The sequence below is a fragment of the Dipteris shenzhenensis genome, chromosome 32 (assembly GCF_047967505.1).
Source record: "Dipteris shenzhenensis isolate YYH24624 ecotype China chromosome 32, Dip_SZ_1.0, whole genome shotgun sequence".
Taxonomy (NCBI): domain Eukaryota; kingdom Viridiplantae; phylum Streptophyta; class Polypodiopsida; order Gleicheniales; family Dipteridaceae; genus Dipteris; species Dipteris shenzhenensis.
The window spans coordinates 33,710,213-33,735,553 of record NC_141627.1 but is presented as its reverse complement, the minus strand read 5'-3'; the positions used below and the strand labels follow the sequence as shown (position 1 = coordinate 33,735,553).

Below are 25,341 nucleotides of genomic sequence, written 5' to 3'. Positions count from 1 at the left end.
TGGTCATGGCCTCATGATCTATTTGAAAAACATATATATCAAATACAAAACTACTTTTCAAGGTTTGACTTGGAATCTGTATACATGGCAAGAAGTCTAGCAAATTTCAAGTTTTTGTATTTACAAATGGCTTACTGGTTTGTTTTTCTTCCATCCAAAATGTGCATCCATGAACAAATATGTATATATTCATGTATGCACATGCACACATATAGACATGCACAAGGACGTGTACATGCATAGGCACACAGGTGCGCTTGTGTGGCGTAAATGAATGCGCAAAGGAACACAGACACATACATGCAAGCATGCACTTGCCTTGCACTATGCTAATGAAAAATTCAATGAATCTAGATTATTGAAAAGAGGGATGAGAAAAGGAGTTACATCCATTACATGTGTGTAGTGATAAACAAGAGAAACTCTCCTCTTGTGAAGTTTGAACTTTGTATCTAGAACAGAGATAGAATTCAATTTGTGAAATTTCAATGTCAAATAGATTATTGGAAAGAGGGACGAGATTAGGAGTAAATTCCATTACGTCTGTGAAAATTTCAATGAATTGATTATTGAAAAGAGGGATGAAACGAAGTTTGAACTTTAAATGTAGAATACATAGATAAAAGTCCTCATTGATATCAATGTGTTTGTGCTAAAGCTTGACCATTGATGCAGTCTTATGTACAAGTAAAGAGCCTCAGTGATGGCATGAACTCCCTTACACCACCCGAAATGACATTGGAGAGCCTGGGTCTTTGTCTATTCATCAACCTTGTATAACTGTTTGATGTTGCTGCTGCTGTTGCGATGCTTTGGTCTTTATCATGGCAGCTGCAGCTGCCTGTAACGAGGTAGTGTCCGTTGATGGCTTTCTACTCCTGTTACATAAGCACGGCCAATCAACGCACTCTGAAGGAAAGCCCAGAAAACAGTTGAGGCATCCCAGAGGACATTACTCCTCGGCCTTCCCTCTCCCTCTCTCGTGTGCTGTGCTATGGCGCTTATTTATGCCTTTCTGTATCTGTGATCTTTACCTTCGTTTGACGTGTATAGGGAATCCTGCCTTGGGCACGTGAACTGGTAGAAATTCTGAACCATCTTCGTTTCCATGGCGTTCCCAACTACAACAGTTAATAATATCCCACAGATCAATTCTAAGGAAATGGGGTGTGACTACAACCTGTCTAAGAATCGGAAATGAATATTTACTTGACATGCTACAAGGGTTAAATCTTAAAACTGGAAGACAAGAATAGACGCCCTATATAGCCGATCACCTGTATTTCAACACAAAGTGGTGAATGAACACCATCAATTCCAAATGAAGCAACTCTCTCCCCATGCACGCGTGAAGGCCACTTCCAAATGGCGTGAAAGTATACAGCTTCGGCTGCACCTGCCCACGATCGCATCAAAACAACCATTGCCAAGGATCATAAGTAACTGCTGGGCGTTCTTGGGCAAGAATCAAGGCTCACAGCAGAGAAGTACAAAGCTCTGGAGTCTACTTTGTGTCGGGAAGCTACTTGATAAATAAGCTAAGACGAAGCCTTACACTAAAACGAGATGAATCGAAGTCCTGGGGGTGTGGGAAATATTCTGGGTTCATATGGTATGTTGCATGTGCCACGATAACTCTCCAACCTCGAGGGAACACGATTCCTGGTTTGAAACCCCAAAACAAGTTATTAGATACAATGCTTCACCTTCACCTATACGCTTGGTTCTATAAGTTACATAAAATTTTTACTATGCGATTCACTGTCTTCTGAGTAATGCTGCTCATTCCCGCAGACCTTGATATGGTACATCTTCGAGCGCTTCTCTGTACGAGAATTCTACAACGTTGGCAAAGCGCAAAGTTTCTTTGATTACCTGCAGGCATCAATTACATTATGATGAAAATGTCGATAAAATACTATGCAGTTGCTTTCGTCATCATATAGAATCAGTTGCACATTCCAGAATCTTTAGAATTTAAGGTCCTTACCCGTACTGTAAGCTGCATCTTTTCTTTCACATCGTACCATTTGATATTTTCATCAGAGCTCTTCTTTCCTCGAATCACGTGATGCTCGGTCTGGTCGAAAGAGGCGAGTTAATAAGCTAGGCATGCAAGCAACTCTCGATTCTGGAAGCAGGTAACCGTGTGATCCTGTAGGGATGAAATGGTGTGTACCAGAACCCTCCCTAGAAGATCAGGCTGTTCTGTAAGCATCTTTATGGTCCAACACAAAGCGGCCGCAGAGGAATCGTATGCAGCGTAAAGGAACGTGAGAATGTTATCGTGAATCTCTTCAGGCCTCAGCTTCGTCCCATCCTCATCTTCCAGCGTCATCATCAGTCCAAGGATATCTCCGTGGGGAGAACTGTCCAAGCTTCTGAAGCTGATTATCTTGTCTAGAAGAGCACACGCCTTCTTTCTGCTTTCCTGGACGACCAAATGTAAGGTCAAGCGGGGTGCTTATTAGAAACACGACTCGTTCTTGTTTGCAACAAACAAAGAATATGCAGATCTTGTTGATCGGGAATATATAGTAAATCAAATAGGGCAATCACGTGTGTGCAGCAGGTTGATCATGAGAACCTTGATTGCCTTGTAGTAGTTTGTTCCGGGTACGTTTATCGGCAAGGAGCTTACTCCACGTATCAAGTGTTCGCATGCTCTGGTAAGCTCCTCCTTCTCATGTTGAGGCGCAACACCAATTATAAACTCCATGGCTACCTTAAAAACGTACTGATAGCTTTCACGCGGCACCGCAGACAAAAAAAATTCAAGTCTCAGCCACGATAATTCACATTGCGAGCGTTTGAAGTCTTTATTGTTGGGATTCTTTCCTACACAAACTTGTTCTTCTGGAAGTTAAAAGCGCTTATAGAAAACCACAAAATTCAGACATTCGAGAGAACGAACCCTTTTGGCCTCCTCCAGCGTATTAATCACCCTTCCCTCCCAGTGCCGAAGGACATCTAGGGCAATGGATTCAATAACAGGAATGGCGCGCTCGAGAGCTTCCGGAAGCAATGGGCTATGCAGGATCTTCCGGAGATCTGCATGCACCTTCTCGTGTTGATAGCCGAAGAAATTATCCCCAAGTAGTTTCTCGATCATGGGCAACCCGCGTTGGCGAAAGGAACTTGCCTGGTCAACCAGGACAAACCTCGCTGCTTCTGGGCCAGCCACAACGATCGACGGGTATCCAAACAAGTGGGTCTTGAAGACGTCGCCATATCTGCGGAAGCACAAGGAGCAGAAAGCTTAGTTCGAAGTGGAAGCTGATCGCCAAATACATTTATACATGCTCCTCGGCCACAATGCAAAAGCTAAGAATAGACAACCCTGCAGAGCTCTTTTGGAATTTCTTTTTTTTTTTGCAAAGATCTCTTTTGAAATTTCTAGGAAAAGACTGCCGATAGAAGTTTGATGAGTGCCTGTGACGAACAAGACGAGAAGGCGATGCTGAAAATCTGCAGGCTAGTTGCTTGTGCAGATAAAGACGCTACGTTGATGATACTTACTGTTGTTGCCTTGTGATCCAGAAGGTTTGGCGCTGGGTCTTCAAAGCGAGAGACTCTCCTAGACAGGGCAAGCCAAGGGAGCCCGGTGGCAATGGCAGACCTCGAGGGGTGGTAGTTCTGAGCCTATTGTAGAGAGGCAGCAATGCTGCTGTGGCTAGCATCACCGTGCCAACGGCAACCCATACAAGCTCCATTTCCCTGCCCGTCACCATGCTTGACGGTTTGTGTATACTGCTGCTATATGATTCGTCCTTAATCGTACAGCCAGCCTTTATCTTTGCATCTCAATCGAGGATAAATTCACCATAACCTACGTTCTGGACCTATATTCGGGATTTATCTTTGCATCTCAATCGAGGATAAATTCACCATAACCTCGGAGGATTCAGCCCCTCTAAGTGAAGCAGATTGCGGAATGGGCATCACCCGAGGCTGATGAAGTTCACTTTAGGTCCATAGATATGACTACTCTTAGAAGGCACTGAATGGTTGAAGATAGCTCTGCGGCTTCCATCCAGGGATTGTATTATGCGGTGTTTAGGCGGGCGGATTGATGTCTGTACGCGTTTGATGAGAAACAAAGAAGGAATGTGATATAAGGGCTTCATGTTGCGATTGCTGTTCAGGGACCATAAAAGCGATTTTGCAAAGTTGCGACGTTCAAAATTTTGGTTCAAAACGTGAGATTGTGTGAGAGAGAGAGAGAGGATCGATCGGGATCGAGTGGTGAAGGGTTGTGTTTGTGGAGCTAATATTGTGTGGTGAATGGACGTGTGCATGTGCGCAACGTTCCACTATCAATCCCTCACGATCATACATCATCGAGGTCCTCTCTAGGTTGAACGTATGTGTGGGTGTGTGTACCACTCAGCCCCTCTCGAGGGCAGTTTGCCCCTAGTAGGTGATGGTCAAGAAAAAGAAAGGAAAACCAGATTTGCGGGGCCGGCAACCTTTCCATAGTGGATCACCTAACTACTAACTCAAAATTGAAGCTCAATCGTTGTATTTTATCAAAATTTTAAGGAAAAAAGAAAATCAGTAAAATAGTGGACATGAGACTCGACACAAGGTCCCTTAGGACCCGATCCTCCTTGCAAATATCAAGGGCGGTGATTTATTATTGATTTTGTGATGTCCAACAAATACATGAATAAGGCGATACAATAACTGATCCTCGTTGCAGTTTATACAATATTGTCACATAAATCACTACAACCAGGTGTAGTCATCCTTCAATCTTGCATCCATCTTGGATTTCCTTGCTCCTTGGCATCGATAACATGCATAAACGAGAGGAATGTTGTAAGAATTTAGATTGAAACCAAGAAATTTTGAATGGACTAGTAATTGAAAATACTTATATAATAATATATAATGTAAAATTATTATAACCACAACGGGCCCTTTCCTGGGTACCGAGATGCCGAGAATATTAGCGCCAAGGATAAGTCTCACGAATGGATAAGAAACTGGCATATTACCTGAATGTCAATAGTCGTAATCGTAGTCGAATGCCAGTAAAATCACTACGAGATCTCTGCGCGATAGGCAAAATTCAAATTCTCATCGTCTTTTGGCAATTTCTTTGATCTTAGAGACAATATCCCAAAAATTTGCCAATATGAGCCTGAGAGGCTCTGCATGTGTCCTTAGCAGGATGATTCCAACATTCTCAAATCGTTTAGTAGAATCTAACCACTATCATTAGAGGAAGTTTGAAGTAGAGCACGTAACATTCTCACTCTCCACTTAGACGGCATTACGTGCCTCTCCAACCTCGAGAAAATGGGAGTTTGAACACTATAGTAAGTCGAGCTTTTAGGCTTGCAGTGAGAGTAGAGCATAAGGTCATCGCAAGGCTCTCCAAAGCTTCACATGCCAAGGCTATGCCATGCTAGCCTTCATCTCTTCAAGGCCCTTGCTAAGCTTATGTGCTAGCACTTGCTTAAACACAAATCCATCTTGGCAGCATGCTTGCAGCTACTTAACACCAAATCTTGGAGGTTGGCTGAACCTCACAACAGTGTCTCCACTGTAGCTGACGTGATGCGCGGAGCTCGCGCGAAGTGATAGACAGATAGATTGATTGATCAACATCATTCCCATAGAGCTCTAATCTCTCATTTGTCTCGCAACCTCAATCTATAAACAAAAAATACTGAATGCACATTAAGACTTGGAGAGAATCTTAACTTGGAATCTTGGTTGAAGACACTCAAGAAACAAGACCTCTCCATTATTGCTTGAAGACATAGACAATGTTGACAATCATGTGCTTGTTATGAATTATATAGATTTATGACAAAAGCACTTCTATGCTTTTCTCCCATTCTTTTGATAAAAAGCTTACTATGATTTTGCACCTTGCTTTTCACACTGTAAGATTTTCTTGAAAAGAAACAAGGCAATATGCATTTCAAACCATAATGGTATTTAATGGGTATGATACTTTAGGGAGGACTTAAAGTAATTGATTTCTAGACATGATTTAAACTAAAAAAGTTTAGGGCATCTGCACAATACGATACACATAAGAGATAAGCACGTAGGAGGATAAAAGCACATCGATGCATATTTTTAACACGAAGCTTACAAATATATTCACTAATTTCTAAATTAGTTTTTGATATTGTACATACTCCTTGTTATATGATTGACTAATATACATTAATTTTTTGAAGAACATTTTTTTATTCTCAAACTTTTTTTTATTTTTTAAAATTATTTATTAATAAAAATAAATATTATATTAATATTTTAAAATTAATTTAACTTAGAGATTTTATGGGAGGTAGGATATAATTAGGTTTATGATAGTTTTTTAGGTTTAGTATAAGTAGCATAAGTTGCAGTCCCTCCTTCATTCCGTACTTCATTCTTCAATCATCTTGGTTCTCTATTCATCTGAAGCTATTGCATGAATTGGCAAAATTTTCAAAATGCTACAATAGGTGAGTTGCTTCCAACCTATTGCATATGCAACAACTTCCAACTGTGAAATCGATTCTCTCTCTCTCTCTCTCTCTCACACACACACACAATCCTCTCTCACCTTTTTTCTCCAATTTTTCCCTATTTCCCCCAACACCCCTCTTGCCCTAACTCGTATTTACCTTATCCTTCCTCCCTAATTACCCTTATTTTCCCTAATTTCCCCTAAATTTTATTAGTTTTTCCTTAAACCCCCTTCTCTTCCTATTTTTTCTAATTTTTTTCCTTATACCCCCCTATAACTTTTTCCCAATGCCCCTTGTTCCAAAACGTTATTTCCTTATATATTTCCTCTTACTTTTCTGAATTCTTCAAAAATTTTAATGATTTATCCCCCATGTTTTATCTTAATTCTCCTTATTTTCCTAAGTTTCCTTAAAAACTGTTTATTGTTTTATTTTTTCTTATTTTTCCTTTATTTGCCTAGTTTTTTCCTTATTGTTTCTTTTCCTTAAAAATTTTATGCTCTGCCCTCCCCCCCCTCCCTTTTTCTACTCTTTACATTACTCCTTTCACATGCTTTTTTTAAGGGTTTAATTCCACTCTTTACATTTTTTAAAGTTTTAAATTCCCCATCTCTTAATTCCCTTAATTTTATCTTTGTTTTCCTTAAATTTTCCTTATTTCTATCTTTTTTCTTTTTCTTTTTTTATTCCTTATTTCTATTTCTTCTTATTTTTTCTTTTCTTAAGCTTTCCTTTTTCTTCTTATTTTTCCATATTGTTTCTTAATTACCTTAATTTTTTCTTAATTACCTTAATTTTTTCTTTGTTGTCCTTAATTTTTTCTTATTTCTATTTATTCTCATTTTTTCCTTTCTCTCTCTCTATAAAACCTTTTTATAAGTCTCTCTCTACTACAATTTTTTATTCCTAATGAAACCCACTAAAACCCAACCCCAACCCCCCTGCTCTGTCAACTACTTGTCGCTCCAATTCTCCTGACTTCCTACTTCCCTGATCGTCTCTCTTACCAGACTCAAAAACTCCATTACCTATAAAATGCCTCACCATACCCGCCCAGTCACTCCCAACTGCATCCTTCCTAATTTGCTCTCATTGCTCTCTCTGGTCATTAGGGAAAAAGGGAACTCATTTTGGGGCCCTGTAAGAAATTCACTATTTTTTGATTTATTTCTCTCCTAAAAGACCTCAAAAATAGTAAAATACGGAAACGTGGCTCAGATTTGTCAGTAAGGACTACAGAACTGTCAATTCAAAAAGGAATAAGATAATCTTTTGTCTGACTAACACGATTTTGTATTAAATATCCTCTTAGATTTTTTTTTGTTTACCAAAGATTCCGCATCTCTTTGGCCGACGTGTGCAGGTCTTTCATTAAGAGTCCATCACTAAACTTAGTTATTGCAAGTTTTCAAAATATTCACATGGATACCGCCACACTTCCACGATTCATGTTACAAAATGACTATGAGATTGAAAAACAAACTTCGCAACCTGAGGAGCACAAAAAATGGCCGATACTAGTGAGTCACTATCTGAGAAGAAGCGATTACACCATCTTCACATCGACTTGGAAGAACAATATGCTCCAGCACAAAAAAGACGAAAGGATACGGTGCTGAATGCTCAACAGCGGGAAAATATGAGAAGAGAAGGGCTTCAACATATTGACTTATGGTGCGATGGAAGCATATATCCAAAATGTCAAGTAAAAAACTCTACACCTCCATTTGTCAATCCCACCACATTACTGAGGTTTGCCGGCGATGGACAAAATGGACTTCTTGGTTATATTTCAGCGCAGTCTGCATTTGCGAAAACGTATAAAATGATGTACCTACAAGAAAAGGGGGCCAAGATGGAGGAGATAGCCATTCGTGCAAAATTGGAGCAGCAGTTGCAGAATGAAATTGAGGAGCATTCAAAGAGTAAAAAAGAGTTGACAAGAGCAAGAAAGAAGAGAACCGTGCTTGGAGACAGACAACGTAGCAGGAAGATTAAAAACATTGCAAATTTGAAGGCTGGGACTGGTGGATGCAAGCGACGAATTCAGGAAGCAAGGTTAGATTGAAATTTATCATTTTGTATACTCAAAAAGGCTCTCTTCCAGACTATATCTATTTCGTTGATTGTCGCAAAATAAGAATTGAGGTGCTGAATAATATAGTCATATTGTGTTGTTATTACAGGAAATTATTGGAGCCTGCAAAAGAAAATATGGACCCGAACCTTCTTCCTGTTAAACAAATGAAAGGATTGCTTTCTTGCGGTGTAGCAAAAGGTTTGATTGAGGAAAAAAAATACAAAACAGTCAAACGCAATGTTGTAGAGGACTTTGTATCCAATAATCAAGTTGATGGCACTATAATCCAAGAGGCTCTTGATGTTAGTGGAGTTAGCAGGAAGGGATATAGTTCGATTTTCCATGCGATATCCTCAACTTTGAAAGATCAAAGGATTAAACGAGTTTTACTGCCAAATCCAGCAACCGTGTGGAGGATAAGAGGTCATTTGAATGAAAGTATAGATGAATTTATTGGGCAATATATCCATATTGAAGAAATATTTCATGGTGTTAAAGGAACCACTGTGTATGATCCTTGGAACAATATATTTTTAGATCTGCAACAACTTCAAAAAAGAATGGTCGAGTTTTATGGAATAACATTTGAGGAGTGCAAAGGCATTTTGAAATTTGTTATCAAACTGGATGAGTGTGAGGTTGTAAAGGAAAAGAAAATGGAAAGAGTTACTATTACATTGATGAATGGAGCAATTGATACATCATTGACTGAAGCGAGTTCGAAGTATTTTAGTGTGCAGTCAGAGAAACACATATGGTGGTTAGGCTCGTTCCAGGTATGATCATGGGTTGTTTTATACTTGATTTTGGTCATTGTTTTTAAATCTGATATAGTAATACTTTTGTTTCCTATAATCTCGCAGGTGAAGACCGAAGACCATGAAACACTAGATTGGGTGTTTCACCACACGGAAATACCAACAATAATCAAAAGACAAGTGCAAGGCGAGAATCTCCATGTTGCAGGAAAAGGTGATTTTCAAGTAGAGTGGCAGATGGCCGGGGATCTTAAAACACTTAAGTGCATGTATAACATTAGTAAAGGAGGCAACTCAAAGTCTCCTTGTCTTTACTGCAAAGAATCAGCTCAAGTAATGGATTCAAAATGGTGGAAGAGAGCACCTAATAGAGATAAAGTTGACCCTGAATTCAAGGCCATTCTGGACATTCCACTATGTAATGTTCACATCTGCACATTGCATGGTCTATGTCGAATTATTGAGAAATTGGTATTTTTATATATTGGATTTGCTTGGAAACTCCGTCCCGAAAAAAATAGAAAGGATGCTCTTCAAGCATTGGAAAAAGTGTTATCCGATATAGGCCTGCATGGAGGAGATGTTCAAATCACAAAGGATTTTAAAAAGTCTACCAATGGCAAGGAGGTACCAAACAAGCCCTCTATTGGTGGTGTTAAGGCAAGAAGATTCTTGTCTCGACCCAAACACAGTAAGCAAGTAAGGCAAGGTAGAGCAGTTTCAAAGATTAATTATGGATTGTGGAAGCAAGTCCATAATGTTGTGAAAGATCATGAGGCAGATGGGGAAGCACGAAATAGGAAGGCAGAGGTGTGGAGGTCTCTTGATCAACTCTTCATGTTCTGTGACAAAGTAACATGGACAAAGAGTGATTACAAGAACTTTGAGGAGGCAATTAAACATTTTGGAAAGTCAATGAAAGACGCGTGGACAACCTGCAATATAACTCACTACATGGTAAGGTTATGTCTTTTTCTTTTACTTAAGTGTGATCTTCTTTTTTTTTATTACTTACTATGCATTCTTATGTCTTACAGCATATCATATACAACCACCTTCCCTATTTTTTTTTTAGACACACACAACACTATGGAGGGAGTCAGAAGGCGAATAGTCTAAAGGAAGTCTTCCAATGGTTTTACCGAGGCATACTACAGAGGCTGCATGCTAAAAGAAACGTTGCTAGCTCCAAAATCAAGCTTGCTTTTCTTCTAGCCCAAAAGCAAAGACGAAGACAAGCTCTAGACAATTCAATTGCAGCAGAGAGACATAGACAATGGAGGGAATCGAAGATATTTAGAAACCATAAATGGACAAGTAAACATGAATAGGACTCATTTGTAACTTATTGGTGTTATGTCCACATGTTTTCAAACTCATTCAATAGAAATTTTTTTAGTGGAACAAGTGACTCTTGGTGTTATGCATGAAAAAAATTTCAATGTGAAACATATGATCTGAACTTAATACAATTTGTTTACAATTTCAATATATTGTTCATTTAATATTTAACGACACCACTCTATGTAAATGTACAAATCATTTCATCATCAACTTATTAATCATTTATACAAGATCATACCAGATATCAAAGACTTTATACAAATCAGTTCAAATTTAATATAATGTTTGTGCTATATTCGATGACTAAATCCTATTTCTCCCAGGGCCTGCCGATCGGAACTCTCTTTTTGATCTTGATTGGAGTCTTTTTCTTCTTTATTGGCTTGATGTCGACTGTCTCTTTATCCTTTTCTTCAGCTCTCTCCACCTGTTCCTCTTCTTGGACTGTGTGGCCTGATGCAATCATGGGTGGCTCTCGAAACCTTACGAGCTGGTGTTTTCCATAGCCCTCCAGATATTTGGGGTCCTTAACACCACATGCTAATGCATAAGAAGTGTAAGACAAAAAGTAAGCAGCCCTAGAGGCCTGCTTATTCACATAATCTCCAAATATATCTATGGCAGACAACCTCTCTATCAAAATGATCTTTTCCTTTTGCCATGAAAGAGCATGTCCACCTAAAGCCCTGGACAAACATTTTAGGAAGTAAACAATGGCTTCTCCATTGTTGCTCAACTGCCTATGGTAAATAAAGATCTTGGCACTGCCTAGATCATGAATATAATGAGCTAGGCCTGACATTTTGCGAAACCCAACCTGCCTGCTTCCACTTGATCTCTGGAGGAATGTGTCATCCTCAATTTGTAGCTGCAACATATCAAAGGATTGGAGTGAGACAATACACAACCTACAAAACTAAAGTTAAGCAGAAGTCAAAGTATATGGTTTGAAGTACCTTCTCATTTTCATCAGCAACAAGCAGTTCATCTTTCCAAAGATTTATCCCTCTCCCTTCTTGTCCAGCCTCTTCTCTAGTCTTTTCTGTGTATAGTGCTGAGAGATTCATAGCTTCCTGTGTGAGCTGGAAGGCAGCTTCATCTGGCTCTTGGAACTTTTCAGCCTCTTTAAAACAAAATGAAAGGGCCTCTACAGGATCAAACATTGTTTCCAAAGCCAGTAGTGAATGGTCATCCTCTATGCCAACCTCCTTGTCAAGCCTTGAAGCCTGGGCAATAAGGGAAATGGCATAGTCCTCCCTCAAATCAAACATCCACTCTATATCATGGAGGAAAACATAATCCTTTCCACCAATCAACACACCTGGAAGCATGGGCACTGCATAGTTGCTGCTCTGAACATCAAAATCTTCAACTGGCTCTGCTCCCCTCAGAGTTTTTTTCCTCAGTTGAACAAGGTCAAGAGCAGCCACTTGCAGCACCTCATCCTGAAGGTTGATATCTTCTTCTTGCTCTGCCATTTCTGTGACCAAAGAAACATCCTCCTTTTCAGAAGCTTCAGATGTGTCTTCTTCTTCTATTTCTTGCCCTTGTTCATCCAAAGACTCCTGACTGAAGACAATGTACATAAGAAATGCCATGCTCTCCTCCAGCACTCTGCACTTTCTGGTGTGTAAAGTACAGTTGAATTTATAGTGATCAGGCAGGCTGTCAAATCTTCTGTTCACATGGTACCTCAACCTGTCATTGGAGACAATATGATTAAGGTGCACAAAAACCTTTTCTCCTCCCACAATTCTTCCTGCCTCTGTCAGTTCTTTGAAGGCATCCTAATAGTCTGAAAGAAAATCTTTGTGCTGCTCCAGTACAGAGCTCATTGTGAACTCCATGTTGAAAATACTGTGGTATATATGGAAGTTACTCTGAGCCTTGCATTTGTGAAGAAACTCAAATAGGAGCAAATCTGGAGAACTGTCCTCTTCTAGTTCCATTTGTTTCTTGATGGAAGAATCAGCACTCTGCTCCAGCCTCTTCTTTTTGCCTGTTCAAAAACTTATATACTATGAATTCTATATGCTGACATATGCAATCAGTGAATGCATTGTATATCACCAGATAATTCCTTCATGACATCTCATCACTCACCTGGTGATTGCTGTGGTCTAATAATAGAAGCAGAAAAGTCCAGCTTCCTCTTGAAAGGTGGGGCCTGGGAGCCAGCTGTTCCAAAACAAAAACATTTCTCATCATCAAGGAAGATTTCCACAGGGCTAAAGATAGCAAATTAATGAGGTAGAAGTGAGAAACAAATAATACACAGGAATTTGCAACAAAATGCGATATGGGCTGTTTAGAGAATTGTAAACCACTCTCCTCGCATTTTGTTGCAAATTCTCAAATTCTGTTCATGTGCATGTCAAATCAAGCACTTGGTTCATCTCAGTGATTCCTGGACACTATGATCTCATATGCAAGAGAAATAATGGAATGAGTGAAACTATTCATGAGGAATGTGTCAACAATAGGAATTTGCAGCAAAATGCGATATGGGCTGTTTAGAGAACTATAAACCACTCTCCTCACATTTTGTTGCAAATTCTCAAGTTCTGTTCATGTGCATGTCAAATCAAGCACTTGGTTCATCTCAGTGATTCCTGGACACTATGATCTCATATGCAAGAGAAATAATGGAATGAGTGAAACTATTCATGAGGAATGTGTCAACAACACGAATTTGCAGCAAAATGCGATATGGGCTGTTTAGAGAACTATAAACCACTCTCCTCGCATTTTGTTGCAAATTCTCAAGTTCTGTTCATGTGCATGTCAAATCAAGTACTTGGTTCATCTCAGTGATTCCTGGACTATGATCTCATAAATGAGTGAAACTTTTCATGAGCAAGGAGTCCACAACAGGAATTTGCAGCAAAATGCGATATGGGCTGTTTAGAGAATTATAAACCACTCTCCTCGCATTTTGTTGCAAATTTCTTGTTTCTATTCATATCAACCTACAATCTAATTTCTGTGTGATTTACCACATTCTTGAACAGTATTAATTGAAAATGTAAGAAGAAGGATGGAGCTGAGTGAAGACATTGGGACATCAAAAATCCAATGGATGGAAGAAATAAATGTTGAAAAACATTGAAACCAAACTAGAACTCTGACCTTTTTTTTCCTTTTCCATGCTGATTGAGTTGCACTGGTAAATCTCCTGCTCTTTCTCTAGCTTGAACTTTGCACTCTAGGTAACCTGGAGATCTGGCAGTACTGTCTTCAGGTAGGTTGCAGTCTAGATGGAGTGTGCTGGGTAGGAAAGGATCAGAGAGAAAGGATCATAAGAGAGTCGTGGCAGGGATGAAAGATTGGAATCCAGGGGAGGGAAAAGTGGTTGTGGTATTGATGATGAAATCATGAATGGCACAAGTTCCAAGGAATAAAGCGTTGAAAAAGTGTTGAAATCTTTGGCCATCAAAGATTTCAACACTCACTCTGGACAAAGTGTTGAAATCTTTGGCCATCAAAGTCACCCTGTGAGCATGGGCTGCTACAAGCATTGCATCCTCAAAATATTTCTCCAGGTAATCCTCTGCCATTTCCTGCAAGGAAAGAATGGCAGTTCTATTCCACCTGAACCCAAGGTTCCAACTGTCACAAATTTCTCTCACCAGTCTTTGAAAGGGTGCTTTGGGTATTGCAAAACCTATGGCTTTCTGTTGCCTCCTTATCTCCCTTAGCACACCTGCACCCTTATTCAATCTTTTGGCCTTTTGCTTGAGCAAGCTCATTGGCTTACCCTTCCTGCCATGTGAAGCTCTTCCCTTTGGAGGCACACTAAACTTCTTGGAACCTGTCCCAGATGCTGTTGCTGCAAGACCTGGTCCTTTGCCAACTTGCCTTGCAGTTGATTTGGTTCTTGCCATCACTCTGAAAAACTGCATACAAAGGATTGGAAAGAGATCACAGACATGAAGAACATGTTCTAACAAAGAAAAGGCAATCACAGGGGTGGAAGAAGCCAAATAGAGAAATTTGCAATAAAATGCGATATGAGCAGTTTGGAATTTCAAACAGGTCCACATCGCATTTTGCTGCAAATTTTTTAAATGAAATGCTGGTGCACTCCTACAGTGATTTCTATGTTTCTCCAACCAAATACAGTATGAATGGAGATTATGCAAGAAGATCACACGCAAATATCACACTTGAAGATCTGCATTTCTACAGTGATTTCTCTGTCTTGGTTTGAGCCTATGCATTTCCATACAGGATGTAATTTTTCTATTTTAGGCAAGAAGATTGCAGAGACTAAGGGGAGTCACAAAACCAGAACATGTTCTCACAAAGAAAAGGCAATCACAGGGGTGGAAGAAGCCAAATAGAGAAATTTGCAATAAAATGCGATATGAGCAGTTTGGAATCTCAAACAGGTCCACATCGCATTTTGCTGCAAATTTCTGAAATGACATGCTGGTGAACTTCTATAGTGATTTCTTTGTCTCTCCAGCCAAATACAGTATGAATGGTTTTGTGCAAGAAGATTACAGCTATGGAAGTCAAAAAACCAAAACATGTTCTAACAAAGAGAAGGCAATCACAGGGGTGGAAGAAGCCAAATAGAGACATTTGCAATAAAATGCGATATGAGTAGTTTGGAATTTCAAACAGGTCCACATCGCATTTTGCTGCAAATTTTTTAAATGACATGCTGGTGCACTCCTACAGTGATTTCTATGTTTCTCCAACCAAATACAGTATGAATGGAGGTTATGCAAGAAGATCACATGCAAATATCACACTTGAAGATCTGCATTCCTACAGTGATTTCTCTGTCTTGGTTTGAGTCTATGCATTTCCATACAGGATGTATTTTTTCTATTTTAGGCAAAAAGATTGCAGAGACTAAGGGGAGAACCCATTGTTACTGACCTGGAATCTATCTGTGGATGTGCTGTGCTGCTGAGGAGTAATCTGTGCTGAGGATCATTCTGTGCTGCTGGACAAGATGCTGATGCTGCAGAGTATGGAGGTAGGGAGGCAAGAGAGCAGAGCCTGGAGGGCAAGAGTTCTAAAACAGGATACCACAAAGAAGTACAAATAGAATTAAAGAATCATAAGAGTGATAGGAGTTGTTTAATTTGCATTCATATGATTGGTGGATGAGGATCTATTTAGTGGGGATTGGATTATGTGATGAGGACTAGGTAACCCCTCACCTTTTAGTGGGTGGTCAACCCCTTTTTATAGTGTGGATCATTCTTAGACTTTTGTGTTATGAAGGTAATAACTAATCTTATATCTAGTGGATTGGATCTACTTCTTGTGGTCCTCCATTCTCGATCTCTTCCTCTCCTATCTTGTGAGCTTCTCCTTTCTCCATCTTGAGCACCCCCTTCTTTTTTAGATTTGTACAATAGAGTGATAGGAGTGGTTTGACCTGCATCCACATGATTGGTAAGTCAGGATATTGGATGGGGCTTGCATTAGGGCTCACACCACTTGTATGGTGTGAAACATTCTAGCCTTCTTTGTTATGAAGGTGATAGCTAATCTCATATTTATTGGATTGGCTCTACTTCTTGTGGTCTTCCATAATTTATACATGAACATAATAGAACCTCCATAACTTCATAACCACTTGTTATGATGTAAAAAGTCACATAGAATATAAACATATTAGGGCTACATGATGTTGGAATGCCAAGACTTAATTTAGCCCTTTTAGAAATAGGCTCCCTATGTGTGCTACATACACATGTACCAATCTTTGTTGCTACATGCACAAAGCAAAGATAGTGGTGGTACACATGACCGCACAGTAAAGAAAGCACCCAAATGAGTGGGTGACAAAAGGGAATGCAACAAGCCCAATAGTGGATCTAATCATTGGCCTTCAAAAATTTACCACGCACATCCTCAACAATCGATGGAAGTGGATAAATGACCATGGGAGGCTTGAACGCAACTTTGGCCTTCAACTACAAATTGAAATCTCTATGGGCTTGAGCCTCCTCAATCATCCTATCTATTTGTAAAATTGCAAAGTGCAAATATATACAAAGCATCAATTTGAAAAACTACAAAATTTTATATACAAAATATTAGCTCAATATCACAAGTTATTTTTTTAGACAAGCTTTTGTAATGATAAGGTGCTAGATGGAGAAAATAATGAGCTGTATGGCATACACAAAGCAGACAATATGTGTTATGTACCATAGATTGTGCTACAAAACTTGTTTAACAATGCTCTCAAGGGGATCACTCATAAATATGTAAGTGTAGCGCATGGATTCAAAAAGAAGTGCTTTCTTATATCTTTTTTTACATATTTTTTCATACAAGAATATGATTTAAAGGTGGTATTCATAGGATGAATTGAAAAAGGATGTGTTTTATTCATATTTTTTTAATAGATAAGGGACTTTTACATCAGGCCTTGAACGCATGTGATACAAAGGATTTACATATAGTGAAACCCCCAAGCATGGGGTTCACTCATAAATATGTAAGCATAGCACATGGATTCAACATAAGGTATTTTTTAAATCCTCTTTTTACCCATCTTTTATAAACAAAAGGGTACCATTTAAAAGGGGAATTCAAAATTGAATGAGAAAGCGTGCAATCATCCACTAAATTATGGTCTATGCACAAAGGGTTGGGGGTATTGTCTCTAATATCGACAAAGAACCCACGACTAGAGAAGCCGAGAAGCATGCATGGAGGAAAGAAAATGACAAGGCCATTGGCATGATGGGGAGAGTGCTAGGTGAAGATTATTTTCATCACTTAGATGTCACGAAAAATGCAGCAAAGAAATGGATCATGCTTGAAGCTCTATTCAGTGTAAAGATGCATCATTCCAAAGCCAACCTGAAGCAGCAACTTTATGACTTGTGAATGGATGACAATGAAGATCTGGCCACGTTCCTAAATTGCATGCAAGCATTGTTGAAGCAGCTGCACAAGATTGGATCCAAGGTCGATGAGGATGATCAAAAAGCCATACTGTTGAAGAGCCTACCCTCACGATCCCATGACAGGGAGAATAGAGAGAGAAGCTTCCTGCTCAAAAGAAAGTAATAGATTTGAAAATAGGGTTGGAGCAAGAGAAATTTGAAATGGAGCTCAGAATTAAGGAACAGGGAAGAGGAATGAGAGAGGAGTGTGGTAGTTGGATGGGAGGATTTGGTTTTAGGACAAATGGTGCAAGTTTGGTTACTATTGAGCCAATTTTTCCTACTCTCAATCAGTACCCGTGTATAGAACAATGTGTACCAAGTACTAATACCAAATACGAATGTCAAATAACTACGGGTCTTGATCTAGTCAAAGAAACTCAAGAGATAAACAACATTGAAATCAAAATGAAATCAGTTCCTCTAGCAACACAAGGTCATGGCAGCAGCATAAACACAATATTAAATGCAAAAAGTGGACAATTGAGAACAATGACTCGCTTCATGAAATAATGGACAGAAACAAATACAATAATGACAGAACAATTGCAGAGCAATTTATAAAACAAGGAGGGGCCAATGAATATAACTGTACACAAGCCGTTGCGCACATACAAAATTTATGCAAAAAAAGCCAACAAAACACGCTGCAAGAACAAAATGATGATACTTCAATGAATAATTCCAACATTCAAGTGCCTGAAAAACATTCAAAGCACACTAGGGAAAGTATTTCCCAAGTAGCCTTGAATGACAAATAGAGAACAAGGAACAAGACCACCCGCTATTGTCATAGTCCATGGTCATTACACGATGATGAAAAGCTCCTTTCAATGCTAAAGAATCACCATTGAAATCTTACAAGGACATTGCTAATACCTTTGCAAGTGACATAGGACATACTACTAAGACCACATCCCAAGTCGCTCACCATGTGAAATATCTCACTAGGAGAAAGGCTATCCATCAAGACAACTGCTCGAGCTTGACAGAAGCAAAGGCCGTAACATGCTTCAAACATGCTATTGCCGATACTCCTACTTACCCTTGCTACTATTGTCATAGACTATTTTTCCTTCAACAGGTAACAGAAGCAACTGTGATAACATTCTTACATGAAGAAGTTGCATTGCATCGGCTCAACTTTATTGACAGTGTACACGTATGCAAAGCTTGCTTGCAAGGTGTTAACAAAGACAAAATTCCACGATATACTGACCCAACTAAAATGGATTTAAATACATCTATCAAAGAGATATCAAGTTTAAACCAACTCGAAGAACGCTTGATAGCACCACATGCAACTTTTACACAAATACGACAATACTCTGGATATGGGCAATATATCATGAAAGGGAGCATCATCAATGTACCGAACAACATAGATATTGTACAATCCATTTTGCCATGCCAATTAGATGATGGAACAACAATTTCTGTTGTAATAAAAAGACGTTTGGAGTACAGAAACCCATACACTACGGGAACCGTGCATCCAAACCATGTTATGAAAGCTCTACATATCTTGATCGACAAGCCTATTCACAAGGAAGCAAACATACCAATCTGAGCAGAATGGCTACCACTTTTCAAGCTTTCAACGACTACAGCAAAGGCCATCAACACTGAAAATACAGAGAATTGTATCACTGTGCACAAAGTAACACATATGAAGCATGCACTCACATGCTTTTGCATGGTTTTACAAGTTCACACACTATCTTTGACAATGAAACTCAAGTACTGGCAATAGCTCCAAGTGAAGACCAAAAGCCAATATTCATACTGACAGACAAACACTATGAAGAGCAGAACTATTCAACTTTATTCAAGCTGGATATCCAAAGTTAGAAAAAAACTTATAAAATAATAGCTACCACCAAAGTATAAAATAGGAGATTCTTCACGAAGACAGGCGCCATGCTTTACATACACCAAGTCTTTTTTTCAAAGTAGTAAGTATACTTTCCAAAAATGTTGCAAGCTTTGCATGGATACGTATACGAAAATCAAAGCTACAAGGATGTGAGCTCACACCAAAAGACATTAAAACAAAACCTAATCTGGATAAAATCCTACAATCGGACATAGGATATCGAGACTTGGTCCAACTTCGGACATCGCCAGACTATCTGGAACACCTGCGCAAACAGGTGTTTGCAATGATCAGACAGCTAGGGCCTCCAACATTTTTTGTGACCTTCACAAGTGCAGAGAGTAGGTGGGCCACTTTGACAACTGCTCTAAGAAAACTAATGACTCAAGAACTTGGGCATGACAAAAGAGAAATTTATGTGCATGAGATAATACGAAATGACCCTGTAACATGTGCACGCTATTACAATCACCGAACGCAAGCACTGAGAACACTCTTGAAAATGTACGATATGATGTTTGGACAAGTAGATGATTTTTTCTCAGTCACAGAAGCCCAAAATCGAGGAAGCCTTCATGAGCACCTACTCCTTTGGAAAGAAACGCTCCATGCTACAACAACACAACAAACGATAAAGTAACAGAGTTTGTAGAAAAATATATATCTTGTGAGGAAAAACTATTGGACCCTATTATCTGTGACATCCATAGAAAAATATATATCTTGTGAGGAAAAACTATTGGACCCTATTATCTGTGACATCCAAACACATCATCACACTTACACTTGCAAAAGAAAGGAGCAACAAACATGTCGATTTCATTATCCTTTACCATTAATGAGCAAAACGACGATTCTTACACTGCTAAAAAATCATTGCAAAGAAGTAATGAAAACACTACAAGAAATATACGAAGCATTAAACTCTGTCTCAAGTTCAGATGACTGAACATTGCTACAGTTATTAGAAGAACTTAACTTAGATGAAGAACAATATCTAAAATGCCTTCGAAGTAGCTTATGAAGACCCACTCTTTTTTTGAAAAGACCGTTGCACAGCATATGGACAAATTGCTTCACCAAACATGTAGCGCCTCTTTGGCAAGTGAACACAGATGCACAATTCATATTGGACCCTTACACAATGGCAAGCTACTATACATTGTACATCACCAAGGTTGACAACACAATCACAAAAGAACTACGTGAAATAGTGGCGCAATGTCATTGAGACCAAACTGATGCAGCAACTAGGATTCGAAAAATGGGAAGTGCATTTTTGAACATGTAGCAAATGTTGACACAACAAGTAGTGTATATAATTCTATTACTTCCAATGTACCATTCATCAAGACCATGCCAGTTCATCAATACATTGCCATCAAAAGACCGTGCTTTTGTTTTGAAACCGTCTATAGTGCTGCAAACCTTGCCAGATGATTCGACCGATGTCATATGTCCATCTTTGATTGAGAGATACATTTGCCACGGCCAGCCTTCATTGAGACTTTCAAAAGATATAAGTCACAAATAATAGAAACTCAGGACAAGTTCACATGCAACGTGCAAACAACTTGTGCCAGCAACAGCATAAAATGAAACGAGATAGAACAAAGATCTCATGAACTAGCAACAACTAAATCACACAACACACTATGGATGGAAGCTTTTCAAGGAGCAACACTGCCAAAACCAGCTACAACAATCAACATAACGAACTATGATCCCACTCCTTATATAAATGCCATTGCCACAAACACAGTTACAAGACAGGAGAAGACGAACCAACCAATGTTTAAAACAATTCAGTTAAAGCATGTCATGTTATCATCCCTAGAATATCATCATCAAATTCAACGCTAAAACTGAGAACAAAGGCTAATTTTTGATGACATAATGTACAGAAAGAGAATGAGCCCTACCATTCCATTGCATATTTTCATCACCGGAGTGCAGGAACACGAAAAAGTACTATCCTAAGATTACTAGTGGAGCAACTAGCTAGAATCTACAACAAAGGACTAGGCGCTGATCCCTTGAAATTGAAAGTTCTAAAAATTGCATACACTGGTAAAGATGCATGCCACATAGATAGAAGTACAATTCATGCATCTTTAGGGATTCTAGTTAATTGTAAGAACTTAACACACCTGCACTTACAAAACAACCCTGAACAAGAACCTTCCACTACCAACAATAAACTAGACATGCGAGCTAAGGCTTGTAGCGAGCTCAAAGCAATAGTAATTGATGAAGTTTCCCTTGTAGGTAGTAGAATGTTCAGATTCATTGATCAGAGATTATGTGACATCATGCACGTTCAACATTTGCCATTCAGTGGCCTCGATGTTATTTTAGTTGGTGACCTATGCCAAATCCCTCTTGTAAGAGACAAATTGATATTCCACGAAACATCGGTTCTCCAACCTGCACAGTTTTGGCAAGATTGCATTTACCAATACAAGTTGACAGAGCCTATGCGGCAAGAGGATCTAGAGTTTGTAAGCATGTTGAACAGGTTCAAAACAACAATGCAAATAGATAACAACATAAACAGCACTTGCTATAAGCCTCTCCCAGCTAACTCAACAATTCCTCACTTGTTCTATTATGTCAAATCAACCAAACACCACAACAATATGATCCTCAACAAAACAATAGGACATTCTTTTACATTTCATGCAACTAATACACACAAAAGCACATGCCCTGAACATTTTTACCTACCTGATAATCCTCAAAAAATAGCTGGTTTGCACAAAACCTTGTAGTTCAAAATAGAAATAGCCATAGAACTATGTGTGGGAACTACAACATTAACAACAGACTAGTAAACGGTGCTGATGGTGTTTTCAAAGGAACAAACATTGACAATAAAGGTCCAATTATCTAGATCGAATTCCATAACCAAAAAGCAGGTGAGGTTACATGCTCAAGAAACAAGCACTTATATGTGGATAACATATAGAACCAACGGACGCTGATTCGACAAATAACAAAGGACATCAAAATTGGTCAAAACAGGCACCACACAATAACAAGAATGCAATTCCCAACACAACCTGCGACTGCTAGAACAATAAATTGTTCCCAAAGCATGACATTAGATAGTCTTGCATTTGATCCAACAGGTTCAACAAAACACGACCTAACGTATACAACACTATCACATGTACGCCACAAAGATCAATTGTACTTGCTAAAGACAATATCACACAAAAAATTCAAAATTGATCAAAAGGTCCAAAAGGAAATGACAAGACAATCCACAGAAAGAGCATGGAACTTAGTTATTCCAAATCTGCATCAATACAAAGACAGACACTTGATTCTCCAATCATTAAACACAAGATCTTTACCTTCGCATTATGAAGACATCAACCATGATCCTAATTTACAAGCCTTTGATATACTCTATTTGCAGGAGACAAGAACCCATGATCCATCCCTCTACTTTGACCGATCGCAATATAAAGCAATAACAACAAACAACAAAATGGGCACTGCTATACTCTACAACAACATGCTATCACTCCACATTGTCCAAGTCAATGCCACAATTGAAAACGAGTTCATTGCAGTACACATCAAGCCTTGTACAAGAAATTCATTATTTGTCATTTCGACATATCGCTCTCCAAGAGCAAACATTGATACATATCTACATGAAGTGCAAGATGTGCTGATGCTCTCACCACCAACATGTCCAAGAATCGTGCTTGGTGACTTTAACATAGACATGCTAGCCTCCAATTCAGAACAATTAAAATTACAAATGCTCATGGACAGCTTTAGCATGAAGCTCACATTCAAACAAGCAACAACGGTACATAACTCACAATTAGATCATATATGGACAAATGCTCATTTACAAGACAGCATATCTGGCACCATATTGGACTGACCATGTTCCAATTTACATTGCCTATCACATGCCAACACATATCCCACAATTCGTCCCTCCAGTGTAAGTTCCTTACTATCCCCACCAATCAACAAAATCACTATTCAGTACCATAATAGAGACTCTAGAAAATTGATTATGTTTATCTTATGCACATTTACATGCTTCTTAAAATTAAATATGTTTACGTCATGCACAATGACTAGGGCATTTGGCTGCACCTAATGCCAACAAAGCATGCATCTAACCAAATTCCTTGTCCATTCAAGAGACCCCAATGTACACCCTCATTGCTTCAAAGACCTCTGCTAAAGAACAGCATCTCAGGTAGTAATAAAAAAAAGTTTCAATTCTACACATTCTTAACATACTTTCATCCGCTACAGTATTCGGTTATAGTTAACACAAACAGGAGATTGTCTATCTTTTCCAGATCCCAAAGAATAAGATACAACAAGAAAACAAAGGGCTTGACAACAATAGCATATTTCCTGTCTTGAAACACTCTTTCACAAATTCTAGTTCCCCCAAGAGAAACACCACCACAGTTTCTCAATGTACATGGCTTCAACAATTGACCCTGTTTCTGTAACAGCTACATGGTATTGATATAATAACAATACTTTCATATTTCATATATTCACGTACACATACATTCTTTTTTTTTCGACACAATTGTTTTTAAAAAAATGTTAAACTTTACATTGAGTATAGAAGGCAGTGTTCACGAGTACTTGTACTCCCTTGTTTATTTACAAATATAAATATAAATATAAATTTCATATATACATATATATATATATATATTTATTTATTTATTTATTTATTTTTATATTTTTTGTTTATTTGTAAATTAATAAGTATATGTTCAAACATGCATATATATATAATTTTAAATATACCTAACTAACATATCTAACCTAGGTTAATTAGCTTAACAAACATGTCTAACTAAATCCTAAACCTATATCCTAACCTATGGTTTACATAAGGCCAACCTAACTAAACCTAAACCCTGTTAGATATCAATGCTCCACTCTCGTGTAAATACGCGAGAACCAGCTAACTCTACTTGTAAGCCCCCCATATGAGGAGAAGGCATTTAAGTAGCTCGGTTATCCGGTAGGTCCTGGTTTGGACACCAAATGGGGGCCATGTGTGGCCTGATGGCTGGACGGCTTCAGATAGAGTTGGCATACTGCCAACTAGGCTACATGCAAGTGCGGGAAGGCATCCCATGATTGACCGCACTGAGGGTAGACGGAGCATTTCTCGAGGCAGCCCACTCTCAGGTTGCGGGGCCCGTTTGGAGCCCCAGATGATCCCGGTTCTATCGTGTGGTCGGAGGCCTATTTCGAGACCGACATCCACTTGGCCGGTTTGGGTGGATTGGGTCGGTCTCCCAATTGAGTCTAACCGACTATGACTAGTGGCTATCTAAGAGCAAGCCTGTGAAGCGCATTATCATCACTGGCTACAGCAACCCTGATTCCTTAGCATCCAGCCTCCGTCCTCTACTGTTTCCAGCATGCCATCGAAGCTCCTCTCACAGGAGCGCACGGTTGGGAGGCAGCACCATCTATTGTATCAGTTTTACAGTAATCAAATTTTTGATTCTCCATACTATCTGCTTTTCTCTCTTGCATACGAGATCCTGTTATCTGTTAAGCACAGACGTTATATTGTTTTCTTACATGGTATCAGAGCCTGGACTCTAGCAAGAAGATTTGGTAGTGTGTTTTTGTTTGCGAGCAGATTGTGAGAGATGGCGCAACCCACAAGACTGCGAATCCCACCGTTCGACGAAAGCGGAAAGTTGGACGGCACTAACTATCCACTCTGGAAGTTCAAGATGAAGAGAGGATGAAGACCATCCTAAGCGCATACGAGCTTTGGGATACTGCTACTGGGGTGGACCTGAAGCCGGTTGCGAGACCGAATCCAGCCAATGCAGCACAACAGATAGTATCAACTGCGGAT

At 39.1% G+C, this 25,341-nt stretch overlaps 1 protein-coding gene across 1 annotated transcript; it reads right to left on the bottom strand.

Moving 5' to 3' along the window:
* Positions 1-766: 766 nt before the first annotated feature.
* Positions 767-3,731, bottom strand: LOC147880638 (abscisic acid 8'-hydroxylase 3-like). The gene is made up of 10 exons (XM_087370648.1): positions 3,520-3,731; positions 2,915-3,233; positions 2,588-2,737; positions 2,180-2,431; positions 1,991-2,080; positions 1,797-1,875; positions 1,556-1,662; positions 1,278-1,396; positions 1,035-1,121; positions 767-878 (listed from the first exon to the last, which is right to left on the bottom strand). Exons 1-10 carry the CDS (start codon positions 3,729-3,731, stop codon positions 767-769), a joined length of 1,527 nt encoding a protein of 508 aa, XP_087226774.1.
* Between the last annotated feature and the right edge of the window lie 21,610 nt (positions 3,732-25,341).

Coding starts and splice junctions, on each gene's coding strand:
- LOC147880638 (XM_087370648.1), bottom strand. CDS start 3,731: ATGGTGACGGGCAGGGAAATGGAGCTTGTATGGGTTGCCGTTGGCACG. Junction 2,738..2,914: donor CGCTGGAGGAGGCCAAAAGG/GTTCGTTCTCTC, acceptor GAAAGCTATCAG/TACGTTTTTAAGGTAGCCAT. Junction 1,876..1,990: donor AGATGCAGCTTACAGTACGG/GTAAGGACCTTA, acceptor TGATGCCTGCAG/GTAATCAAAGAAACTTTGCG.